Source organism: Diceros bicornis, chromosome X (assembly GCF_020826845.1).
Source record: "Diceros bicornis minor isolate mBicDic1 chromosome X, mDicBic1.mat.cur, whole genome shotgun sequence".
Lineage (NCBI taxonomy): Eukaryota > Metazoa > Chordata > Mammalia > Perissodactyla > Rhinocerotidae > Diceros > Diceros bicornis.
In genome coordinates, this window is record NC_080781.1 from 134481118 (window position 1) to 134503689 (window position 22572).

Consider the following 22572-nt stretch of genomic DNA (forward strand, 5'->3'; position numbering starts at 1 on the left):
GACCCCTGTGAAGGGGAGAGGGCCTAGAGATTGAATCAGTCACCAATGGCCAATGATTTAATCACTCGTGAAAACATAATAAAGTCTCCATAAAAACCCAAGAGGACAGGGTTTGGAGAGCTTCTGGGTTGGTGAACATGTGGAGACTCGGGGACAGTGGTGTGCCTGGAGAGGGTATGGAAGTTCTGTGCCCCTTCTTATGTACCTTGCCCTATGCAGCTCTACATCTGGCAGTTCCTGAGCTACATCCTTTTACAATAAACCAGTGATCTGGTAAGTAACTGTTTCTCTGAGTTCTGTGAGCCACTCTGGCAAATTAATTTAACCTGAGGAGGGGGTCACTGGAACCTCGGATTTCTAGTCAGTGGGTCAGAAGTACAGGTAATAATCTGCATTTGTGATTGGCACCCTGATTTGTAGGGAGTTGTTGGAACCTCCAATATGTAGCTGGTCAGTGAGAGGCACGGTAACAACCTGGGCGTGTGATTGGCATCTGAACTGGCGGATAGGGCAGTCTTGTATGACTGACCCCTTACCTGTGGAATATGGTGTTGTCGACAGGTAGATAGTGTCAGAACTGACTGGAATTCTTGGACACCAATAGGGTGTCAGAAAATTGCTTGTTGTATGTGTGGGAACCGCCCACCCCCAATGTTGAAATTCTCAGAACACTAGAAGAGTGGGAGCAAACCAAGCATCTATCAACAGGTGAATGGATAAGCAAAATGTGGTACAAACATACACTGGAATATTATTCAGTCTTAAAAAGAAAGGGAATTCTGACATACGCTGGTGAAAATTAAGACACAGAAAACTCATTTTAAATGAAATCAGGAGGCCAGAAGAGAGAATTCTCATGCAAGAGCCTCTCAATGCACACTACAGACCCCAACAGGAAAAGACATACCTTGCATCTCCCACAGGAAGATGCACCAGAAGGAAGGAAGAAATTCCTCCTTGCTGAGCAACAGGTCAGCCAACGAGAGGGGTCCATAACTCATCCAATGAAAACTCACTATACTTTGAAGTTCCAGGTTCCTCCAATGGACTATTTGTTTATAACAGCCCCTCCCAGCTTCATAAAAGAATGTTGTTCTCCTTTGTTTCTCTGAACACGCATATGGTTTGCCACAGACCACATGTCCCCCATTGCAATTCTTCTTTTTTTTTTTTTTGTGAGGAAGATCAGCCCTGAGCTAACATCCATGCTAATCCTCCTCTTTTTGCTGAGGAAGACCGGCTCTGCGCTAGCATTTATTCCCAATCCTCCTCCTTTTTTTCCCAAAGCCCCAGTAGATAGTTGTATGTCACAGTTGCACATCCTTCTAGTTGCTGTATGTGGGACGCCGCCTCAGCATGGCCGGAGAAGTGGTGCGTCTGTGCCAGCCCAGGATCCGAACCCAGGCCGCCAGTAGTGGAGCACTTACACTTAACCAGTAAGCCACAAGGGCCACCCCCGCCATGGCAATTCTTTGTTGTTCCTGAATGAACGCATTTTCCTGGTAAAATAACTGGCTGTTTATTTGTTTTAGGTCAACATGCTACAACACAGATGAGCCTTGAGGACATTATGCTAAGTAAAATAATCCAGACACAAAAAGACAAATGCTGTGTGATTCCACTTATATGAGGTACTTAGAGTAGTCAAATTATTCATAGAGACAGAAAGTAGGGTGATAGGTGCCAGGGGTTAGGGAAAAGGTGGAATGAGGTGTTATTGTTTAATAGGAATAGAGTTTCAGTACTGCAAGATGAAAAGAATTCTGGAGATGGATGATGGTGATGGTTGTGCAACAATAAGAATGTACTTAATACCACTGAACTATACATTTAAAAATAGGATGGTAAATTTTATGTTATGTGTATTTTACCACAAAAACTATATTTTATTAAAATAGGGCACTGTAACAGAAAGGAAGACTGCTTTGATGGGCTCATCAATAGACTGGACCCAGCTCAGGACAGAATGAGACAGTTTGAAGAAATGTCGACAGCAATGTCCAAAACTAAAATGTAAAGAGAACAAAGAATGAAAAAGGTGGGAGAAAATACCAAAGAAATGTGGGACAAGTGAAAAGAGGTGAAACATATGCATTAGTGGAATACCAGAAGGGGAACAAAGAGAGAAAGAAACAGAAGAAATATTGGAAGTGATAATGGCTGAGGATTTCCCAAAATTAAAGACAGACATGAAACCAGAGATTCAGGAAGGTCAGAGAACACCAAGCAGGATAAATAACCAAAAAACGTACATCCAGACATATTCATACTGCAGAAAATCAGAGAGAAAGGAAACTTCTTGAAAGAAGCCAGAGGGAACCAAAAGTGTGAGAGGAATCCCTTGTTATTTCTCTTGTCAACTTAAAAAGCCAAGTTGCCTGTTATTTTATCTCAAAATGAGTTTATTCAGGAATAGCCAAAAGAATTGCAATGTGGGATGTGCATGCTATGGCAAACCATAGGCAAATCCAGAAAAGAAAGGAGGGAAGCTGCTTTTGTAGAGGAAAAGGGGGAGTAGGGAGGGGCTGTTCTAAGTGAAAGTCCTTTGGGGGAAAGTAACAGTTCAGGGCGGCAACAGCTTCTCATTGCCTGAGCGTGGCATTTCTCATTGGCTGGGCTGTTACTAGGTGGGGAGAGAAATCTTCCCTCAGTAGTAAAGTAGTTTTACTTCCTGTCAAGGTGTCAGCGTCCACTTCTTCCTGTTTGGTGTAATTGAGGATGTATGATAGGGTGTGAGAGCTCCCTCTGCAGGCCTTCCCGACTCCAACCCAATTTAGTTAAGGTTTCTTTTATTAATTTCCGCATTCTCTCCCTATGCTCCTGCCACTTGGCCAGCGAGTCAGAACCATTCGAGGGAAGTGCACAGTTGTGTCAGGAGACTGAAGGCCCATCTCCTAGCAAGAGGACCACAAGGGGGCCCCTTGTGGGGCCAGAGAGTGTGGTCAAGGTGATCTGTCCCGAACAATTTTAGCTGCCTGTGACCAGTGTCGACGACGAGTGGTGCAGGCGTTCTGTGTGAAAAGTGCCAGAGCTGGGCCCACCACTGGCTGTGTCATAATCAGTGCTGTCAGGTGTGCTCCCAGGCTCAGCAGTCAGTTTGGAGTCCATCACTTGAGGCAGCTTGCAAAGGCAGCATGATGAGTTCTCCTTCAGGAGGAGGGCAAAGCTTCCAGGAGCACTTCTGGAAAACCAAGATCAACAAGCCCTCCCCTTGCACCACACCTCCCCAGCTGTCGGGTTTTGTTTTACCTCCATCCTTACAAAATCAGTGTGTCCCATTCAGTGATCAAATTTTACATTGTTTCCATCATCCCCTCTTCTCCCCCAGACCCTTTCTCCTCTGGAAGGGTTGTATGTAAGAGGGACAAAAGCATTTTCACAGAGAAATACTGTCATACAAGTGAGCCAGAAAGACACGTCATGTTCGGGAAGTGGTCAGGATGAAATCCTGGTTTTGAACAATTTTCAAAATGGATTTACATAAATCTTTTCATCCTGACCGCTTATGCAGTGAGGGGTGGAGAAGAGAGCAATGCCTTTCTGGGGACAGCTCCGTTAACACTCACACCGCCTGGTGCCTGCGCCAGGAGAAAGGTGAGGGAAACAGACAGGTAATCGCTCCTTGTTGCAAACTGCGACTAACCCGGCTAGTCAACAGCAGAGGAACGTCCCGAGAGGGGGTCTGAGTGTGATCTGTCTCAAGTGCGTGGAGGGCTCCCAGTCCCTGCGATGGGCCCTCCCCCGATATACAACTTTCACAGGAACGCCAAGTTAGGAGTGCAACCATCCGCCTCGGAAATGCAGTGCCCATGGGCAGCTCCACCTCATTTGGCCCCATCCCATATTAAGCCCTTCTGCAAAAGACCCAGATGGTGCAGGACAGCACCCAAGATGCTATGACAGATTCGGACCCCACAGAGGGGTGCCCCAAATCTGCAACAGCCCCAGAGTCCGAGACTTCTTCATTGAGCTTGGCCTGCTCTCCATTCAGCACAGCTCGCGCTGAGGCTGAATCAGACCATCGTGGACAGTTTCAGGTTTTAGCTTAGAGTTAAAGCCAGTCCATTAGGATTTGTGAGTCTGGGGTCCACAAAAAGTCAGTGGCTTTTCTGCAGCAGCAGGAAAGCCGAGACGCTGCAAGGACAGATGGCAGCGGTCCAAGTCCGAGTGACAAGCAATGCTTTCCTAAGCCCTTTCTGCCTTGTCAGCCTTAGAGTCCCTCCCAACGACCCCTGAAAATCATGCACCTCAGGTCGGATAATCGTCAGCCTCTAAGGGTCAGACATGTGATTTCACAAGAGCTCATGAGCCAACTGTAGGTGGTTCGAGGGATTGGGGGCTGATTCAGGAAGAAGAGATGACTAGGGGAGGCAGCAACACACCACAAGCTTTACTGGGTGGTGCCTCAACAGGGTTGCATTAGAGGGGATTCCCTCACAGCATGCGATCGTCCAGGGGTTTATGGGTCAGGAGGGCACTCTCAGAAGGGAGCACTATGGTCCAACTAATGTGTTCCCCCAAATGCATGTGTTTGAATGCTAATCCCCAAAGACGAAGGCATTGCAAGGTGGGGCCTTTCAGAGTTGCTTAAGTCAGGAAGGTGGAGCCCCCATGGATGGGAATCACCTTCTAAAAGAGGCCCCAGAGAGATCCCCAGCCCCTTCCACTGTGTGAGGACACAGTGAGAAGGTGGTGGCTAGGAACCCGGAGGAGGGCCCTCAGCCCACCATGCTGGCGCCTTGGACTTCCAGTCTCGAGAACGTTCAGAAACAAATTTCTGTTGTCTATAAGCTACCCAGTCTGTGGTCTTTTGTTATAGCAGTCCGATTGGACTACGGGAGGAAGGCAAGGGAGCTGCTGGGAGAGAGGCATCAGAGAGGGGGCCCATGTGTCTAAGCGATGTTGCTCAGCATTTCGGGGCAGTTGCCTGGGGACTTAGAGCCACAAGGCTCTATCTTATCTATTCTTAGCAGATGTGGGTTGAGGTTTGGTGGGGTACACGAAGCAGGTAGATTCCAAAAGGCCAAAAATCTGCTAGTATGAGGACTGTGTGAAACAACTTGATATGTGAAAATTTGAGTTGGGAGCTGGCAGGTTTTTAAGCCAACAGAACTCAGACTACTGTGAAGAAATATACCACCTAGGGGCCCATACACACAGGTCATGCCTCTTTGGCTCGTCAGTATAACACAACCTGAACACTGCTTTTTAAATCTCTACAAGTCTATCTCCATCTGGAGACTGCCTCTCTTTCCCAAGTGGTCTTCCTTTTTCCAGGGTCTCCAATAGGCAAAAATCATCAGAAGGCTTGTTCTGTTTCCAATCCTCAAAGAGTTTACACCAGAGAGATTGATTGAGACTGACTTGAACGCCACAATTCCTACCGGGATAATGTCTCTAAAGGAGAATAAGGCTAGTGGAAATTCCTAGAATCCAGGCCTCCCTGTCTAAGGCAAGGGGAGGAAGCAGGCTGCTAACAAAGCTTGCATGTGGCTCCTTTACAAAGACACATTTCACCCAATGGCCCCCGTGCCATTTTTAGCCTCTTAGGACATGTTTACCAGCATGCCCTTAGCCTTGGACAACTACAAAATGAGACACCACCAGACAAGAAAGACTCTCCTTTGCTGCTTACCCTGCAGTGTGCAGGTGGCTTCACAGCACACAGAAGGCCCCCGTCTGGGGGTGAGGCTGTGGGCCCCATCCTGGTTCTACTTCTTCCTCAGGGTGGAAACTGGGACCGTGACTCCACCTGCTATGGCCCAGGCTTGGGTCTTTCCTGGAACCTGCCCAGGGACTGTGCTGAAGAGCAAACGGCACAGACCCTCAGAGCACTCCCACAGCCAGTGATGCAGGAGCCCTCCACATCTGCTCCTATGGTCGCTGTTACAAGGCAGAGCTGCTTTCAAGGACACTAAACCCCACCCAGGTCCTGGTGACACAGAACTTCCTTCATTCCAACATGTATACTGGGGACTGGGTTCACATCATGGTCTCTGCCATCCTCAAGGCCCTTCTTCCTAGTCTGGAGGGAGAGACAAACCCACCCAACCTCACAGGGGGCAGGAGCAACCCAACTGGCACTGGATGTGGCTGCTGGGCTGTGGGAGCCCCGGAGAAGGAGCTGTGAGGGGGACCTGGGATGGGAGGAAGGACTTACTGAAGAGGCAGCCTTGGAGCGGGACCCCGACAGGATGAGTGGCCTCTGGACAGGGAAGGGCATTGCCATACGAGGGGGCAGCACAAGCACCATTCCTGACAGGAGCTCCCACCGTGTCAGAGAATAGCGCCAGGGGCCCAGTGGGGCTGGAGCCCAGCAGATGGTGAGTGAAAGCAGCTGGAAGGCCTCTGGGCTGGCAGATGCCGGAGTGGGTAAGAGGAGCACAGTGGCTGGGGGAATGGAAAGGGCAGGCTTCGGATGACACGAGGGCCTGTGTCTGAGCCATGGCTGAGACAGACCCCTCAGGTGCGATATAAACCAACTGCTGGGGCACAGCTGGTGCCAAGGCGGGGGAGGGAGACCAGTAAAGAGGCAGCTTCCACCGGGACCCAGGGCGGGAAGAGGGGCAGGAAGGAGGGGGAGGCACAAAAGGCCACAAAACCAGGCTTGCCCCTTGGCGGCTCCAGGCCTTGGGCCCCCTAGCCCAGAGCTATGCACTTTCTCCATGGCTGCAGGCTTGCAGAAGCCACAGCCAGTCCAGACTGAAATCACTTTTCCTCCGGGGTGGCTGTCCTCGGAGCCCAATCAACTGTGCTCTGCTCAAGTCACCTGACTCCGGGGATTTGGTCCATAAGGCGGCAACATGTATGGGTCATCTCTGGGGCCTCTGGAGCACTGAAGAGCCAACCAATCATTTCTCTCCAAGAGGCTTGAGCGTGGTAGCTACCTAATAAAGACTGTCAGACTGGTGGCCACAAGGCCCAGGGTTGAAATTCTGAGACTGAGAAGGCTTAGTCGAGGGAGGCCATTTCCATAGTGCCTTTCAACAATTAGACTGAAGTCAGCACTGTGAACGTTTCATTTTCAGAGAACAAGATGAGCCTCGTGTCCTAGATTCTTAACCCCAGTGGAAATTCAGTGACTCCTGAAACAAAGGAGACGAGCTAACGGTCCTTCAGAAGACTCAGGAGATAAGAGTGCCTAAAGCACATCAAGGAAATACCTGCTCTCTGCAGAAGGCCAGGCTGTGGTTTCGCACGTCATTTTCTCCTCTAGCACCAATGGTCCAATCCCTTTGTATAAGTCATCGGCAGAGTTCAGGGGCTAGCACAGGCCACAGGGAAATTTCATTTTCGGACTTTAAAGAGCTCACTGAAGCAAAAACACTTGGGTGTGCAACTGAAGGGAGCTGGCTGTTCATCCAGAGACTCTAGGAGCCCTCTACTGAGAAGCTATTAAAGGCCTCCATTTAAATTCCTCGACTCTGATGGGATGTCCATACAGGATAAATTGACTTCTTGAAAGAACGCTTTGGAAACCTGTTTAGAAGCACAACGACCACAGACCAAGCCCAAATCTAGACCTAGGGGCTCCCTTAAGGGTTATAGTCCCTAGACTGAAAGGCATCTCGGGAGATTCTCTTTCAAAATCACTTGGCACTCCCCTTTTAGAAACAAAGCATAGACCCTCAGTGAGGGCAAATGACCCTACTTAGTGGCAGAGCCAGGACAAGTACCTACGATCTTCGCAGGTGGGGCCTTCCCACAATACCAGTCTATCCCCCTATGTGGAGTGAATATTAACAACAAAGTTGTCCAGAAGGGCTACAGAATATGTATGACCAAAATCACTGTCGTATCCTCTAATCTATGATGAGGATGACTTTCATTTGGGTTTTGTCCCATTCCACACCCAGACTCTCATCTATTTTCAAATACACATTGAGGGGTATCTTCATGTTGACTTCTTTTACACATCTAGCTAAATGAGCAGGAATGTTCCTTGGTAGTGAGTTTATGTAAAGTAGGCCCTTTGAAAAGAGTCTAACCCAAGAGCAAACAAAATTATTCAATGGACCTACCATCCAGGTAATGGCAGGGGAGGGACACACGGCTGGGGAGTGGGCGTGAGCTTGGGGCAAGGAGAGCAAGGCTGGCTCATGGGAGCAGGTCAGTGAAATGCTGTATCAACAGAACAGAATAGATGCTGGGCCCCCAAATCAAGTAATCAAAAGGGGAAGTACCAAATGAGATCCAATTTGGAAGTGGGAGGCCAGAAATCTGGGAGAGAAGAAGCCAAACCACTCTATTGAAGAAAGGAAATAGGGCTTTAGAGGCAGCCTCAAGGGAGGCTGAATCTGAGCATCTGGGGAAGGTGATTTGAAAAGGGCAAATACAGGTGTTCCCAAAGTGAGCTCATCCTGGGCAACAAGAAGAGTTTCTATGGGGAAGAAATGGAAACTAGAGACAACTCTGTTGTGTTCTGGAGAAGGATGAGATTTGGGGACAAGCAGAGCTCAAGAGGAGACTCCCTCCCACGCAGAGTGCAAGATGCAGCCACCCACTCACATGCCGGTGCTTTGGGTGACAGAGTTTGGGGAACCTAAGAAGCACTCCCATTGTGCTCCAGCACAGCCCTACTCTGGGGACAACTTGACCCAGGGGCAAGAAAGCAGGACGCTTTGTTTGGTCCCACCTGAGCAGGACCAACCAACTCGCAGGAGTAGCTGGAAGAGACCAAAGCAGAAAGGGAGGGGGCGACCAACCTAGACTAGGCCAATCAGCCTGCTAGGGACCACCCTCTTCTGGGAGGCGCAGTCTCTCAGAGGCCCATCTGACCCACCTAGTCTTGTTGGGAGCCAAGCTAGGACTAACCAGGGCCTGGTCCTTGAGCAAATCAGAGAGCTCAGCAACAGGCCCAACTCCCCGTCTTCAGGGGTGGGAGTGGAGATAGGATCATGGTTTCTCAACCCATCCAAGGCCTGGCCCCATGAAATAATGTGCCTGGCAGCAGATGGGAGCCTTTTCTGGGAACTCAAACCATAGGTTTCTTTACTTGTAGAAAAGAGAGAAGCTGGGACCCCCACACCCCTCCCCTCCCCCACACTTGGCCAGGGCTCCCTCTCCAGACCAGCTGTGAGCCACCCTTGTGACATCATGTGACAACTGAAGAGAATGATGACTTAAGCACCTGGTTGCCCCACTACCGAGACTCTAGAATTTTGTGGACAGTCTTTACTGGGCATCCCTGCTCTGACTGAAGGCATTTTTGACTCCAGAGTTCAGTGATAAGGTCTTGGGTAGAACGTGCTCCTGACCTAGACTAGCTCCATGGCTAGTCAGAGTACTGACCAGATAGATCAAGTCGAGCTGGCCCCATCAGGTAATGGAGAGTCAGCAACAGAGGTCCCATCTAATTCATCCCTGGATCCAAATTTGGATTCAAGAGAGGTTTTGGAGAACCACAGTGACCAAGCCATGAGCCAAGATCCAGGCCCCCAAGATGACCCACGACCACAGGATCCAAACCAAGGCACAGCCTACGTGGAAGAAAACGATCTTCTCGGGCTCTCCTTCCCCAGAAAGCTTTGGATGTTAGCAGAGGACAGCGCCTTCACATCTGTGCGCTGGAATGACGACGGAGACACCTTGATCATCGAAGAAGATCTTTTCCAGAGGGAGATTCTTAACCGGAGAGGTGCAGCGAGAATTTTTGAAACAGACAGCTTGAAGACTTTTATCCGCCAACTGAATCTCCATGGATTCAGCAAAATACGTCCAGACGACTCTTCGGTTCATTCTCCAGGGAACAAGAGAATGATGGTAAAGTAGCAAGTCCTTCCCTTTCCTATCTTCTCTGTCACTCGAATATCTTCCTAGTATACCAAGATGAATGATACACTGAAAGGGTTTAATTTCGGAGGATAACTTTTTTCACATGAGACATTATCGAAAGATGAGAAAGTACAGATGTTCCTATGAAACTACAACCTCCTTAGAGATAATCTCTAGGTATGACTAAAGATTCTGAGAGGTCAGTTAATGTCAAGGAGAGAGATTAACACCTTAACCTTTGAATTACGTATGTTTAGTGAGCTTAGGCTCTAGGGCATAAGGAAACTTGACAGCAATTTAAAAATATCTTTTCTCCATAGGAAAACAAGACCATTATGATTGGGGGGGCGGTGAATATTTGCTCCCAGAATGACTAACAGGATTGATTTTGTTTCAGATCTACCGAAACCCCAACTTTCAGAGACACAAGCCTCTCCTCATTGAGAACATTCGGAGAAGAGGAGACCTGAGAATTATCGCCTGCCCGGGGACCAGTGCAACAACTCCCAAGAGAAAAAAGCAGGTAGCAGCTACGAGGCACTCCCCAAGAATCCATCGCAACGAACCCACCAAAGAAGCCAACAAAAAGGCCCAGAAGGAAGCCCCAAATGCTCAGGGACCCAGTGGCAGCTGGCACTTCACGTGCTCTAGTATCTGTTCTGTGACCTTTGTAGCCAGACTTGCCACGGAAAACCATCGCCCAAGTGAGCCAGGCAGCCCAAGTGGGGAGGGCCCGTCCAGCAATGATATGTTTGTGCCCCCGGCTACTGCCAGAAGGGACGGCACAGGGGAACCAGCCGCCAGCCCCTCAGATTACTCAGATTACGATTTTGTGATGTCCTTGTACGACACCTGTTATTTCATCCTGCTGGCTGCCCTTTCAGTCATGTCTGCATACGAGGCCCCTGACGAGGACGAGGAGCAGGAAGGCTCCTCAGATCACAAATGTGTACTCTGTGAGCAGTGCAAGGACAATCCGGGTCCCTAAGCTCACAGGTCAGTGGTGACAGATAAACATCACCGTTTTATAACCAAGATGCAAAACTCCATGGGAGTAAATAAACAATCTAATGAGAATTGTGAGTCGGTGTTCTTCCTAACTTTCGATACTACACACACCTCATCAGATAAGCCTGAGGAGGTGGGAAATCCCGGCCCCAAACAGGTTTTGGTCCCTGTTGTCCTCCTTCACTTGAAGCAGCAGCATTTTCAGACACTCAGCTGAGGATTTGGCTAAGGAGTCTTGAGGCAAGCCCTGGAACACCTGGTTCCCTGAGCCTTGCCTGGTGGTCAGGAGACAGAACAGCCTGGCTCTTGACCTTGGGGGTATCGCCTTACACTATGCATGTGTCTTGAAACAGGAGGGTCTTTCCCCATGGGTTCCCCTATGATACTAGGAAGTTTCTGATCAGGAGCTGGACGTCTCTGGCCCAAGAGCCAGGGGCCTTCCAAAGAGGTCCACCTAATAGCAGGGCCACCCCACTTGCCCGGGGATGTCCAACCATTGCAGTCTGACTCAGAAGAGACAGGTCATTCCAGTCAATGCCTGGGGGAAAGCCCGTCATCCTCACAAGTAACAACCACTAGAAACCTTGCTAAGAAATGGGCAAAAGAAAGAAAGAAAGAAAGATTTCCCACAAAATAAACAACACTACCTATCACTCATCCAAGAGAGCTGTATTTAGACAGGAAGGACATGAAGTAGCTGTGTAACATGTCTAACACGCATGCTCCGTGAGCCACGGGACACTTGACAACAGAGCAACAGTCATTTGCATGGACACACAGCTGCTCTGTGTCCAAGTCTGATGTCCTCTTCATCAGGAATGAGGCCATCCAGGGCTGGTCACTCTCAAGCGATCATTCAGCACCCACTCCCAGCCTTCACACAATGTCCCCTTGACGTTTTTCAAACATTCTATGAGTTTGACCAGAACAAAGAGAGAGGAGAACACTAAAGAGTTCTCTTATAACATATTTCTTCATGGAATCCAGAAATCAGCTGGACCCAAATTAGTGGCAATGCCAAGACATATATTGGCAGCTTTCCATTTTTCCTAAAGGTCAAAGTCCTTGAGATTGTCCCTGAGCCCAGAGAGGCATCTTGCAAGCAAAGTCCCACTTACCCGTCCCTGCATCCGAGTGGAGAAATCTGTTTACATGCACAGCACATGGTGGGTAGCGCCCTCCACTGTGGTGCCAATTCACATTGAGACTGATTTACACATCCATGGTATGACGGCAAGTTGATGGGTCATGATTTAGCTGGTTTCTCAGTAACCTCTCTCTGAGGAGCCCACGTTCATCACGCCTCCTGCCCCAAGGGGATCAGGTGCTCTGGGATGTCTACCTGGAAGATATCCCTTCCGCCTTTCCTGGGTATGGGCTCCATAACCACCTGGGGTTTGAAAGCACAGTCAGGAACTTCTGCTTCAGGTTGGTCAGTACAGCTTGACTTTCCAGTTCCACAACCTCATCAGGAGCTAAGTCCTCTGGGCACTGCAAAGTTTCCCCAATGTCAATGAGCCCTGTGCACAGAGAGAGAAGCATAGAGATGTCTTCTCTTCCATAAACCAAGGCCTGCCTGTGAGAGAACATGGTTTTCACAGTTACAACCACTAGAGACTAAGATGATGTCACCCAATGGACACGGAGTGAGCTGGGTCTCTCGGAGTGAGCATTTCTGATGTGCCAAACTCTGTCTACGGGATTCCGGGTGAGGCCAAGGTTGAGACAATGAGGAAGAGAGGGGCTTGTCCTCAATAACCCCACCAAAATAATGGGCAGGTCCCAGGCAGACTGCTGAGGGCAGCAGGTAAAGATTACAAGGGCCCCGGCCGCTGCAGGGAACCTACAGGCCATTGGGTCCCCAAGCACTTCACCAGGCGACAGGAGCTGATGTGGGACCTCAACCATTGAGGGGTTAGGGGACTTGCCCAGTATGCGGCGGGCACTGGGGTTGGGACACGCATATGATGCCAGGCAGGCAGCCTGAGTCTAGAGGCCACCCCAACCCACTCCGCGTGTGCTGCTGCCACACGCATGCACACGCAAGCACATACACACACGGGCAAACACCACATGCAGATTCGGACCTGTCCCTGCCTCTCAGATCACACACGGGAACAGAGGCCCAGGATGGACAAACAGTTCACCCCAGGTCGTGGAACCTCAGCCCACCGACCCCCAGCCCAGGGACCCTTGCTGCCCCTCTGAACGTGTGGTGCTTAGAGAAACCACACAGCCCACACACACAGCAGTTCAAAAGAAAACAAACCACAAAACTCCTGAGCAAGATCCTGGGGGCAGCCCTGCAAGGTGTCTGAGCAGTGCTCGGCACCGCATCACTTGCCAGCTATCACTCCATGGCCATACTTTTCCTCTTCCCAGAGTAAGGCCTGAATCTGAGCGGGGGTCCACCACAGCTCTCCACCAGCAGCTCCCTCCAGGCGGCATCTTCCCAGTCCCTGTGAGCAATGTGAATGGCGATGGTACAGTTGCGGTGTCTCCAGGGTCTTGACCCCATTTAAGACAAAACCTGCATAGGGCTGCTGAAAGGAGAGGCAGCTGAACTTCATCTCCCCAGGGCTCCCCTGGCCTCCGGTGGCCTGTGGAAACAAAGAACAATGAATGTCAATAAATATCACGCACCAGCATTCAAGCTCATGGCCCGTGGGCCTGACCTCTCCCCAACGTCCCACCCGCCCCCCCTGCCCGGTTGCCCTGAACCCTCAGTGACCTGGATTGTGGGGGAGCAGAGAGTATTGGCGCCTTCTTCCAATCTCCAGACAGTCTGCTGATAGACCTGACTGAAGAGGTTGCTGACTGGGATGACCCGCCCATCAGATGGAGTCTTTGGGGAGCTCACGGAGGAGGGTGGGGACAGCCAGAGAAAGTCTGCCAGGACAGCATGTGGTCAGTTCTACAACAGATCACTGAACCCCAGAGCAGCACAGAGGAGGGAGGGAGGGCCCCTTGGCTTCACAGTGCAGTGGGCTGGCTCTAGCCCTCTCCCTGCACAGCCAGGGACAGTCCTGGGCTTTGGTACTTCTCCTGCCATCCCCAGCACTCTCAGCTTCCTGGCACTGCCACCACCAAGGCACTGTGGGTCCCAGACCTCACCGGCCCCTAGCGCAGGGCTGCTAAGCAGAAATCCTCAGTATCCAACCTCAGCTGGGCCCTGGGGATGCCCTTGATCTCAGATGGCCCTGTCGGGTGTCTCCTCCTGACCACTTTGGGTGCTATTCCTCTTCAACCCCTTCCCGCACCACTGCTCTTCACTGTCAGCAGACACCATGAGCCTAGAGAAACGAATAACGAGAGTAGGAACAATTGGTAGCGATGTGCACGCACCGCCTCCATGCCAGGCCCTGGGACGGGCACGATCCATGACGGATCATAGAATTCAATCCTCAGGTAACCAGGTATGGGGCAGTGCTGTCACCCCACTCTACAGCTGAGAAGGGGGCACCGAGGGGTGAAAAGATGGCTCACAATAACAGCGGACCTGACTGCATGCACCCCCTGTCCTTGCCTCCTTTCCTTGTACCTGGAAGGGGTCCCTTCTCCTCGCTGGAGGACAGAGCTGTGCACTGGGAGGAATAGGGCCCCGGGCCCGAATCTCAGCTGGGTCATGGCACCTCGGGGAGCCTCAGTCTCCACGTGGCTGTGAGGACAGGGGACAAGGCACCTAGGGCACCTAGCCTAGTACCTTTCAGGGGATTCCTTCCCCAAACAGAACAGATCCGCACTTCTCACCAGGGCCTGCCAGGCCCCGCGTGATCTGCCACCCCATGCCCAGCTGTCTGTTCTCCTCTCCCCTTTACTCCCCACCCTGCAGCCACGAAGGCTGTCCTTCCATCCCTGGAAAATGCCAAGTTCCTTCCTACCACAGGGCCTCTGTAGGTTGCTATCGGTTGCATTGTGTCCCCCCCCGATTTCATGTGTTGAAGTCTCAGTCCCCAGTACCTCAGAATGTGACCTTATTTGGAGAAAAGGTCTTCACAGAGGTAATCAAGTTAAAATGAGCTCATTAGAGTGGACCCTCATCCAATATGACTGGTGTACTTATAAAAAGGTGAAATTTAAAGAGATATGCACGCAGAAGAACACCATGTGAAGCTGAAGGCAGAAGGAGGGATGCCAAAGATTGCCAGCAAACCACCAGAAGTCAGAGACAAGGACGGAACAGATTCTCTCTTACACTCCTCAGAAGAGGCAGACCTGGCCAACACCTTGATTTTGGACTTCTGGCCTCCAGAACTGTCAGACGATAAATTTCTGTTGTTTAAGCCACCCGGTCTGTGATACTTTGATGCGACTACCCTGGCAAACTAATACAGAGGTGTACGCTCTTTCCTGGACATCTCCACAGGGTGGAGAAAGATTTCTCCATTAACGGCAGATCAGCCACATCCTTTCATGTCTGCACATCTTCATCTATCCTATTTGTCACTGCCTGTATGGGATCCCACTGTTGGCTGCCCCGCAATTTACTGACTCTTCTCCTACTGATGGCGAGTCACAGACCGCTTTGCACTTTCTGCCACTGTAAAGGACATTACCACAAACACTAGCTGACTGAATACATATTTAGGAGGAGGCCTGGGTCACGCAGCACACACATCGGAGATGCTGACACGCACCAGCAAGAGGCCTTCCACGGAGGCTCACCCGGGCACGCTCCACCAACCGCAGGCAAGGGTGCCATTTCTTCACACACTTGTCGGCCCTGACCATCACTTTTCTGCTTAACCTTTGCCAACCTGATGGGTGACAAAGGGTCACCCTATTCATTGGGTTTGGATTATTTACGAGGGAAGCTGGCTGTCCCCCTGTGGCCTAGCCATTTCTATTTCTTCTCCTGGGGTCGATGACTGGACTGCAGGTTTGCCTAGTTTCTGCCACTTGGTGTCTTGGCCCTTTTCTCAGCAGCACGACAAAATCACAACAAGGAGACCTGAACTGCGTGGGTTGAATCCCTAGAGAACTGAGGTAACTGTAAAAACACGAAGGGGGCTGAGTGCCCTCCTGCTTCATGAAGCAGAGAGTACCTGCTTGGTGGTGTGAGGAAGAAAGCCTGTTCCTCGTCTCAGTTTCTTCACCTGCACAAGGACAAGAAGGATAATGAGACAAGGTCATCAGGTAGGAGACAGCAACGTAGGCTAACATGGCAGAACGGTCTTCTACTCAGCAGGGACTGGAGGCCAGCGGGACCGAGGAGGGTCCAACAGGAGGGAAACAGCTCACTCTTGGTTTGGTTCTGCTCACCACGGCAGTGGGTCTCTCCTCCCCTGGCTGGGTCCAGGACCACATAATGCCCCAGCGGCAGCACAGAAAACCGCTTCATGGGAGTGGGACATGTTCTGACAGCCCAGCACACCCCGTGGCCTGGGTGAGGTCACAGCCGAAGGGCCAAGCGGGAGGGCAGGCATGAGGGCGGCTAGCGGTGCAGGGGGACCAGCAGACTCGCGTTTCTAGCGCAGATGCACGTCACCGGTCCACACGCACGCACGTAGAGGATGGCGGGCGTGGGAAGGTGGCAGGAGGAAGGGACAGGGAAGTGCGGCCTCGGGTGCCCTGCGCGTGCTCCCAGCCCCACTGCCCAGGAAACGCCAGCCCAGTGGTACCGTCCCGCAGAGGGCTGAGTCCTGGATCCTTTCGGGCGGTGCGGGTCTCGTGGCTCCCGGCCCCACCGGCCAAGCGAGTCTCGGGCGCGCTGGGCCGACCCGGCTGAGGCCACCGGGCAAGACAATCCTCCGCCTCCCCGTGGCGTGACAAGGCCGCCAGCGGTGGGACGACCGCCTCCCACGCCCAGGCGAGGAGACGACGTGCGCCGCGGTCAGAGGACAGAGCGCCCGGGCCGCGTGCTGGCTGCGCTGCTGCCGCTGCCACCGGTGCCGCCCGGGAACTGGAGACCCAGGGCCGCTGACAGGTGACAGGCGCCGCCGCCCTTCTACCGCGCCGCCCTGGCTCAGACGCTGACGCCCCTTTTTTGAGGCGTACACAGGCTCGCAACACGTATGTACGCACGCAGCACGCAGCACGCAGCCAGCTCGTGACGGAGACACGCAATGACGTAGACACGCACAAACGCACGCAGGCCCTGGCCAGTAGGAGACGTTGATGGACTCACCGGGCCCTGAGCCCCGAGGGACGACCGGGCCAAGTCCGGAGCTAGAGACCAGCTGCCCGGAGCAGGTCCGGATGGGGGAAAAGGAACTGGACGGAGAGGGAGGGGCGGGGCACGTCGAGCTTGGGGGCGGGGCTGGGTGGCGCTGAGGGAGCAGTATGGGGGCCAGACCCGTGGGAAAGAGCTGAGGGAGGAGGAGCTATGGGAAGTGAAGGCGGACCTGGGCGAGGAGCTGTGAGAAAAAGCTGGCGGAGGAGCTGGGCGAAAGGTGAGTGAGGAGGAGCTGGGGAAGACCTGTGGGACAGAGCTGGGAGAAAGAGCTGCGGGGGAGGAGCTGGGGGAACGCTGGCGAGGAGGAGGCCGAGGTGTGAGAAAGGGCGGGGGCGGGGGCGGGGCAGGGAGGAGCTGGGCGGGGCTGGCAGGGATGGAGCTTTGGGCCGTGGGCGCCGCGTGGTGGGTGGGCTAGGCTGGCTCGGTGGCGGAGGCCAGGCAGTGCCCTTTTGACTCCTGTGACTTTGGCGCCCGGTGCGCGCTGCACCCGTAGGCAGGAGTCCAAGGTCGACCTAAGCTGACCCTCTGAATGGACCCCGGGAGACGCGGAGGCGAGGAGAGGGCGGGGCCTCTAGGCTGAGTCTTGGGGCCAGAGTGTTAGGGTCTCCTTCCTCCAAGCCACCCTGGGAGTGCCAGTGGGGTCCTGAGGGGCGGACTTGGTATGGCCTTTGCAGGTGAGAAGGAACATCCCCCCTCTTTCCTGCTGCTCCTCAGACCTGACGTGTCCCCCACAAAGCCTGCTTCCCTGTCAGAGCTGTCTTCTATCTTGGACCACTCGGTTAGGGGCTCAGGGGTCTCAGTGGAGGCCTCTGTGCTCCTCGAGATCCCTGCGCCCTCACTCGCCTTTGACTTGATGACCAAGTCCTGGGGCCTTGCATCCCAAACGCCTGATCAGAATAAATGCTCCTCTTCCTGACCCCACTGCTACTTCCTGAGTTCCTGCCTCATAGTCTGGGGCCCCTGCTAGTCCCTGAGCCTCCCCACCGGCCTGGACGCCTGCTGTCTTTCCTCCTCCAGTGGGTGCTCCACAGGCCACCAGTCCCGTTTCTGAAGGGCACATCTGCCCTCATCAACCCCCTCCCGAGGACCCTGCCCAGCCCTCTCCTGTTTAAACCCAAACCCCTCAGGGTCCTGGGAGGGCCTTCTGCTGGCCCCAGCTCTCTCCCCACTTGTCGCCCAACACACTGGGTCGCTGTGCTGGGGAGCCCCTGCACCCTGAGTGCACGCGCTCTTCCAGGACTCCCCGCTTTGGCACGTGCAGTTCCCGCGGGCTGCAATGCCCGCCTCCTCTTGTCCTGGCAGACTCCTGTCCTTCTTCCAGGCACAACTTGAACATCCCCTTCTCCGCCTGACCCCTGGTGGCAGGCACTCTGGTCCCTGAGTTCTGGTAGCACTCTGGACCTCCCTCCCTCCCTCCCTCGGCTCCTGTCTCCCATGGTTGTAACTGCTCTCCAAGAGTCTCTGGCCCCCGCAGGAACGCTGAGTTCCTTGAAGGCAAGGACTGGGTCTTACTGATTTGTGTACGCCGGGTGCCCGGGACACAGTACTTGCTTAATAAATGTGGAATCAACAGAGGACTGCTTTCTCTTTCAGTGAGCTGCACCTCCGCTCTCCTTGTGGAAGCTCCAGGAAACGGGAATGCTGGCCGTGAGGTGAGATGAGGTTAGGAGCAGAGGGTCCCTTCCTGGGATTTAGGCCTCAGGGCTGCAGGGGGTCTGCTTTCTTCCCCAGACCATGATTCCGTCCGCATAACGCACCCTGTCTTCCTTTCAGGAAGTCCTTGCCATGTCTACCACTGCTCTTTGCGGTGACTGTACCCCCAGGACGTCGCCTCCTCTTCGGAGCCCAGAGGACCTGCTCAGAGTTGGCCTCCCTTTCTTGTCCCCCCTGGGCAGCACCCTGCAGAACACCCTGCCCCCGATGGCCTGTCTGAGCACTTGCCTTGGCAGTTTCTTATCCTTCAACCTTCCAGTGACCTCTGTCCATCCAGCCCCCCCAGCTCCAGCTGTGTCCTGGGCACTTGACACCACCGGGCCTCTCAGCGCTCACCACCCTGGTGCTGCACACCCTCTCTGTGGCCCAGATGTTCTCCTGCCCAGCCCATCCTTTCTGCTCAGTGTGATTTCTCCACACCTCTCCCCTCTGAGCCTGTCACCTGTTCTGTTCTCCTCACTTGTCGAGAGGTGCAAACTGCACCACGGAGAATGCTACCTCCCGCACCCCGTGTGCTTCTCTGACTTTGAGGCCCAGAGAACATTCCAGTTTGCTCCTGCTGCATGTTTTGTGGCACCACCGGTCTGGGACCGGCTTGACCCAGACTCCCAGTTTCTCTCATACACTTCTCAGCAGGTCCACTTTGCTCCTCTCTGAAATGCCTTCTGCCCATCTTGCTGTTGATCTGCTGGTCTTTTTGGTTCAGAGTTGTGGGAGCTGATTTTGAAGACTGGATGGTAATCCCCCCTTGGTTGTTTGCGTTTCAGACTCCTCCTCTCTTTGCAGGCCTGCTTTGGACTCAGTATTCACCTAGGCTCTCGAACTGTAAGTGATCCCAGAGGTCAGGGAGTGTCCCACCGCCCCTCCCGCTGGAGGCTGCCATCCACCCCCAGGCCGCCACCTGGGATAAGCGGTCCGAATAGGAGGTGCCCTTGCATCTAGCACTCTGCCCCTGAGAAAGGGCTCCTTCTCATCTCTGTAATTCCATCTGTCACTGCTTGGCTTTAGTTCCGCGCCCTGGAGTTACTGAAGAGAAGCCCTGGGGCAGCCATGCAGCTACAGGAAGACAGCGAGCCTTGTTTCTTCTGCCCCAGTCTCCCATTTTACCTCCCGACCCTCACGTGGCCTGTTTCCAACAGGCACACTCCCCTGACCCCCTTCCTTTCTGTCCCCTGGGCAGCTCCAGCGGGCTGTGTGCCTCTCAACATGGCCCAGATCGCGTGGTTCAACCTGTGAACTGTAGTTATTTCTGCTTTTGTCTTAGTGACACTCCAAGTCCACAGGAAGAAGCTGCACCACAAGGAACCTGCAGACGTGGGCGGGCTACTTTGACGCCACTGGTTAGGTGTGGTGCCTGCACACAGAACGTGGCCCAGCAGAGTTGGAACCTTGGGAGTTTCTGTGGACTTCCGCAAACCCTCCTCACTTGCATTCATATCACAAGCCAATAAAGCACCTTTAACTGGGGGGCGGGGAGACGCTCATTTCCATGTTTCTGTCTCTCCTGAGCTCTTCAGTCTATGTCTTCTTTACTGTCCTCAGTCTCTGAGTAAATAAGCAATGACCCACGCACCAGGCCCTCCACAGCTTGAGGGAGGGCGTCCAAATGTCATGCTGTGGCCGAGCGAGCGTGCGCGGTCCAGCTTATTTGTTTATGAGAGTCAGGTGTGGGGGATCTGGAGCACGTGTTGCCATCCCGTGGCCATGGTGATGGGAGCTTGAATGGGTGGACTAATGTGCTGTGTTGCAGAGACCCACTCAGCCGACTCGTGAGTATCTGCATGCTCAGTGGCGACTTTGGCAAGTACAGAAAGTATCTGAAGAATTAGGACAAAGGGCACTCATGAGGCGCTACACGGAGGCATAAACGCTCACAATTTGGACCTGTTCCCCTGGTTCTTTTCCTGTGTTTTCTCTTTACTCAGTTCAGTTCATGCTGTATGAGCATTCTGTCTTATGTTTTTTCATTTAATGTTAAGTATTATCCCATGTTCTGAGAGGTTCCTCAGAAGACATCTCACTAAGCTCTGTACCTTGTTCTGGAGTGTATTGGGTTCCAGGCTCTCCCCGCTCAAGACCAACTGACAAATCCTCGGGCATGGCCCAGCATACCTTGGACCCAATGACGTCTCTGGTCAGAAACTCCAGCTCAGGGGTTCCCCCTGAAGCGGACGCAGAGACCGCGTTTATGGAGTCTCCAATGTCAATGTCAAGTTGGACGCTGTGTCCAACAGCCTTCAACTGCCTGGTAATCCCGTTTCCCAGCATTCGGTCACCCAGTGCATAGCCAGAGGTCCCTTTGGGAAGGGCTAGGGGGTCATTCCAGTGTCTACTTGCCATGGCGCTGCAGTGTCCTTCCCCTTGCGGTCCTGGCCACCTCCCTAATCCACAGTTCCAGGTCCAAAACCTGGCTCAGGGGCAGAACCTGGGCAAGGGATCATGACTTGTCTGTTGGGGTGGCTGCCCTCAGCTGCCTGCCATCCGTTCTTGCTCTTTCGAGTGTCCATTTTAGGTTGTACCTTGGTCAGTTGCCCATCCGTTGTGCCCCCAGGGAGGCTGTGTTCTGCTGACCACCTCCACCACTTGATGGGTCAGGCCTCCTTGTCAGTGGTGTCCATCATCCTGAGCCCCTGGATTCTGGCCGTTCAGTGCCACTCCAGGTCTTCTACTGCGGTTCCTTGGCCAGGGGGTGGTGTTCATTTCCGTCCATTACGAGGCCTGGCACATTCTGCCTGTGTTGTGTGGTGACCTCACTCTGGTTGGGGGCCTGGCAGGAAGCCTACCACATCTTCCTGGTTTTCGTGGGACTCTCCTGGTTTTAGCACTGCAACCCACAGAAAACTGGGACAGTTGCTCCCCCTACCTCCTGAGATGGCGGGCACCGGTGGGGAAAGGTGTGCAATTTTGTGCTCCCTCGGGGATGGGGTGGATACACTAGCTCTTTATGGGAAGGGGTGGGCCGCTGCCGCAGGCTCGGAAGTTTCAGAGATGTCTGGGGAGTCTAGATCTTCCAGGGCCCTCTCTCAGATGTCCCTGTTCCTTATGTCAGGGATGCAGATTTTCCCATGGGGCTTCTGACGTTGGCCTGACAGGGCTGCCTTGGTTGAATGTTCAACCGTTTTTAAAGTTCAACCATGCCTACCAAATCCTGAGTTTGACCTTCGTCCGCTGCCTGCGACAGGGGCCACTTTGTAAGCTACCGAGGAGACCCTGGGGCTCCCCCTTAGTTTTCAGTCTGTTAATCACCCCGGGCTTCTCTTCCCCTTGCAGGTCATCAAAGCAAAAAGGTCACCCCCATCCATTCCCATTGTCCTTAGAGTTGTCCTTCCCATATGTGCCACACGCCTGGATCTTCTCAACTGCCAGGAAATTCCTCTCTATCTGCTGTCCCAAGGAAGTGTTCTAACAGGAGCGTTCTAGCAGCTGGGCTGTCTGCACACCACCTACGCCTGACGGGGCCCTCATTACCAGTGGGGCGAGTGATGAACAGTCCCGCACCAAGACCCCATCTTACTGCCTGCTTTTTGGACCACGCCAGAACCAACCGTCTCAGGTTGAATCCTTCAGGAAGCTGATCCTGAGAGGGAGTGAGGAGTGCCAAACGCTGCCTGGGGACTGACACCCACGACAGGAGCAGGGCAAATCAGGGTTGGGCAGGGTGTCCCTTCAGCCTGTGATGCCGAGCTGACAGTCCTTCCCAGCCCATCAGGGAGCTGCAGAGCAGGGATCGGCATTAGAGGACCCGCAGTTGGCGGGGTGGTCAGGACCTCACTGTGCCCGAGGCCTTGCAATCTATATTGAAAGAACAGGTGAATCAACACCCAGAATTGGTGCCCCAGGGATGGTGTGTGCTGACTAGCACACATAGGGTGCACGGGCTGCCTATTGCACGGGCAGAACTG

General features: G+C 53.1%; 1 protein-coding gene, 1 long non-coding RNA gene and 1 pseudogene across 4 annotated transcripts; 2 read left to right on the forward strand and 1 right to left on the reverse strand.

Annotated features, from left to right (window-relative positions):
• Nucleotides 1-9270: 9270 nt before the first annotated feature.
• Nucleotides 9271-10762, forward strand: LOC131400630 (heat shock transcription factor, X-linked member 3-like). The gene is made up of 2 exons (XM_058535330.1): nt 9271-9762; nt 10172-10762. Exons 1-2 carry the CDS (start codon nt 9271-9273, stop codon nt 10760-10762), a joined length of 1083 nt encoding a protein of 360 aa, XP_058391313.1.
• Nucleotides 10763-10934: 172 nt separating this feature from the next.
• Nucleotides 10935-13382, reverse strand: LOC131400631 (protein EOLA1-like; annotated as a pseudogene).
• Nucleotides 13383-16813: 3431 nt separating this feature from the next.
• Nucleotides 16814-22022, forward strand: LOC131400158 (uncharacterized). Of its 3 annotated transcripts, XR_009217351.1 has the most exons (5): nt 16842-16974; nt 18551-18609; nt 18731-19495; nt 19935-20010; nt 20421-22022. It is a non-coding gene; the product is annotated as an uncharacterized LOC131400158 (long non-coding RNA). The 3 variants fall into 3 exon arrangements; XR_009217349.1 differs by lacking the exon at nt 20421-22022 and having other exon boundaries at nt 16845-16974; nt 19935-20191; XR_009217350.1 differs by lacking the exons at nt 19935-20010; nt 20421-22022 and having other exon boundaries at nt 16814-16974; nt 18551-18619; nt 18731-19859.
• The last annotated feature ends 550 nt before the right edge of the window (nt 22023-22572 follow it).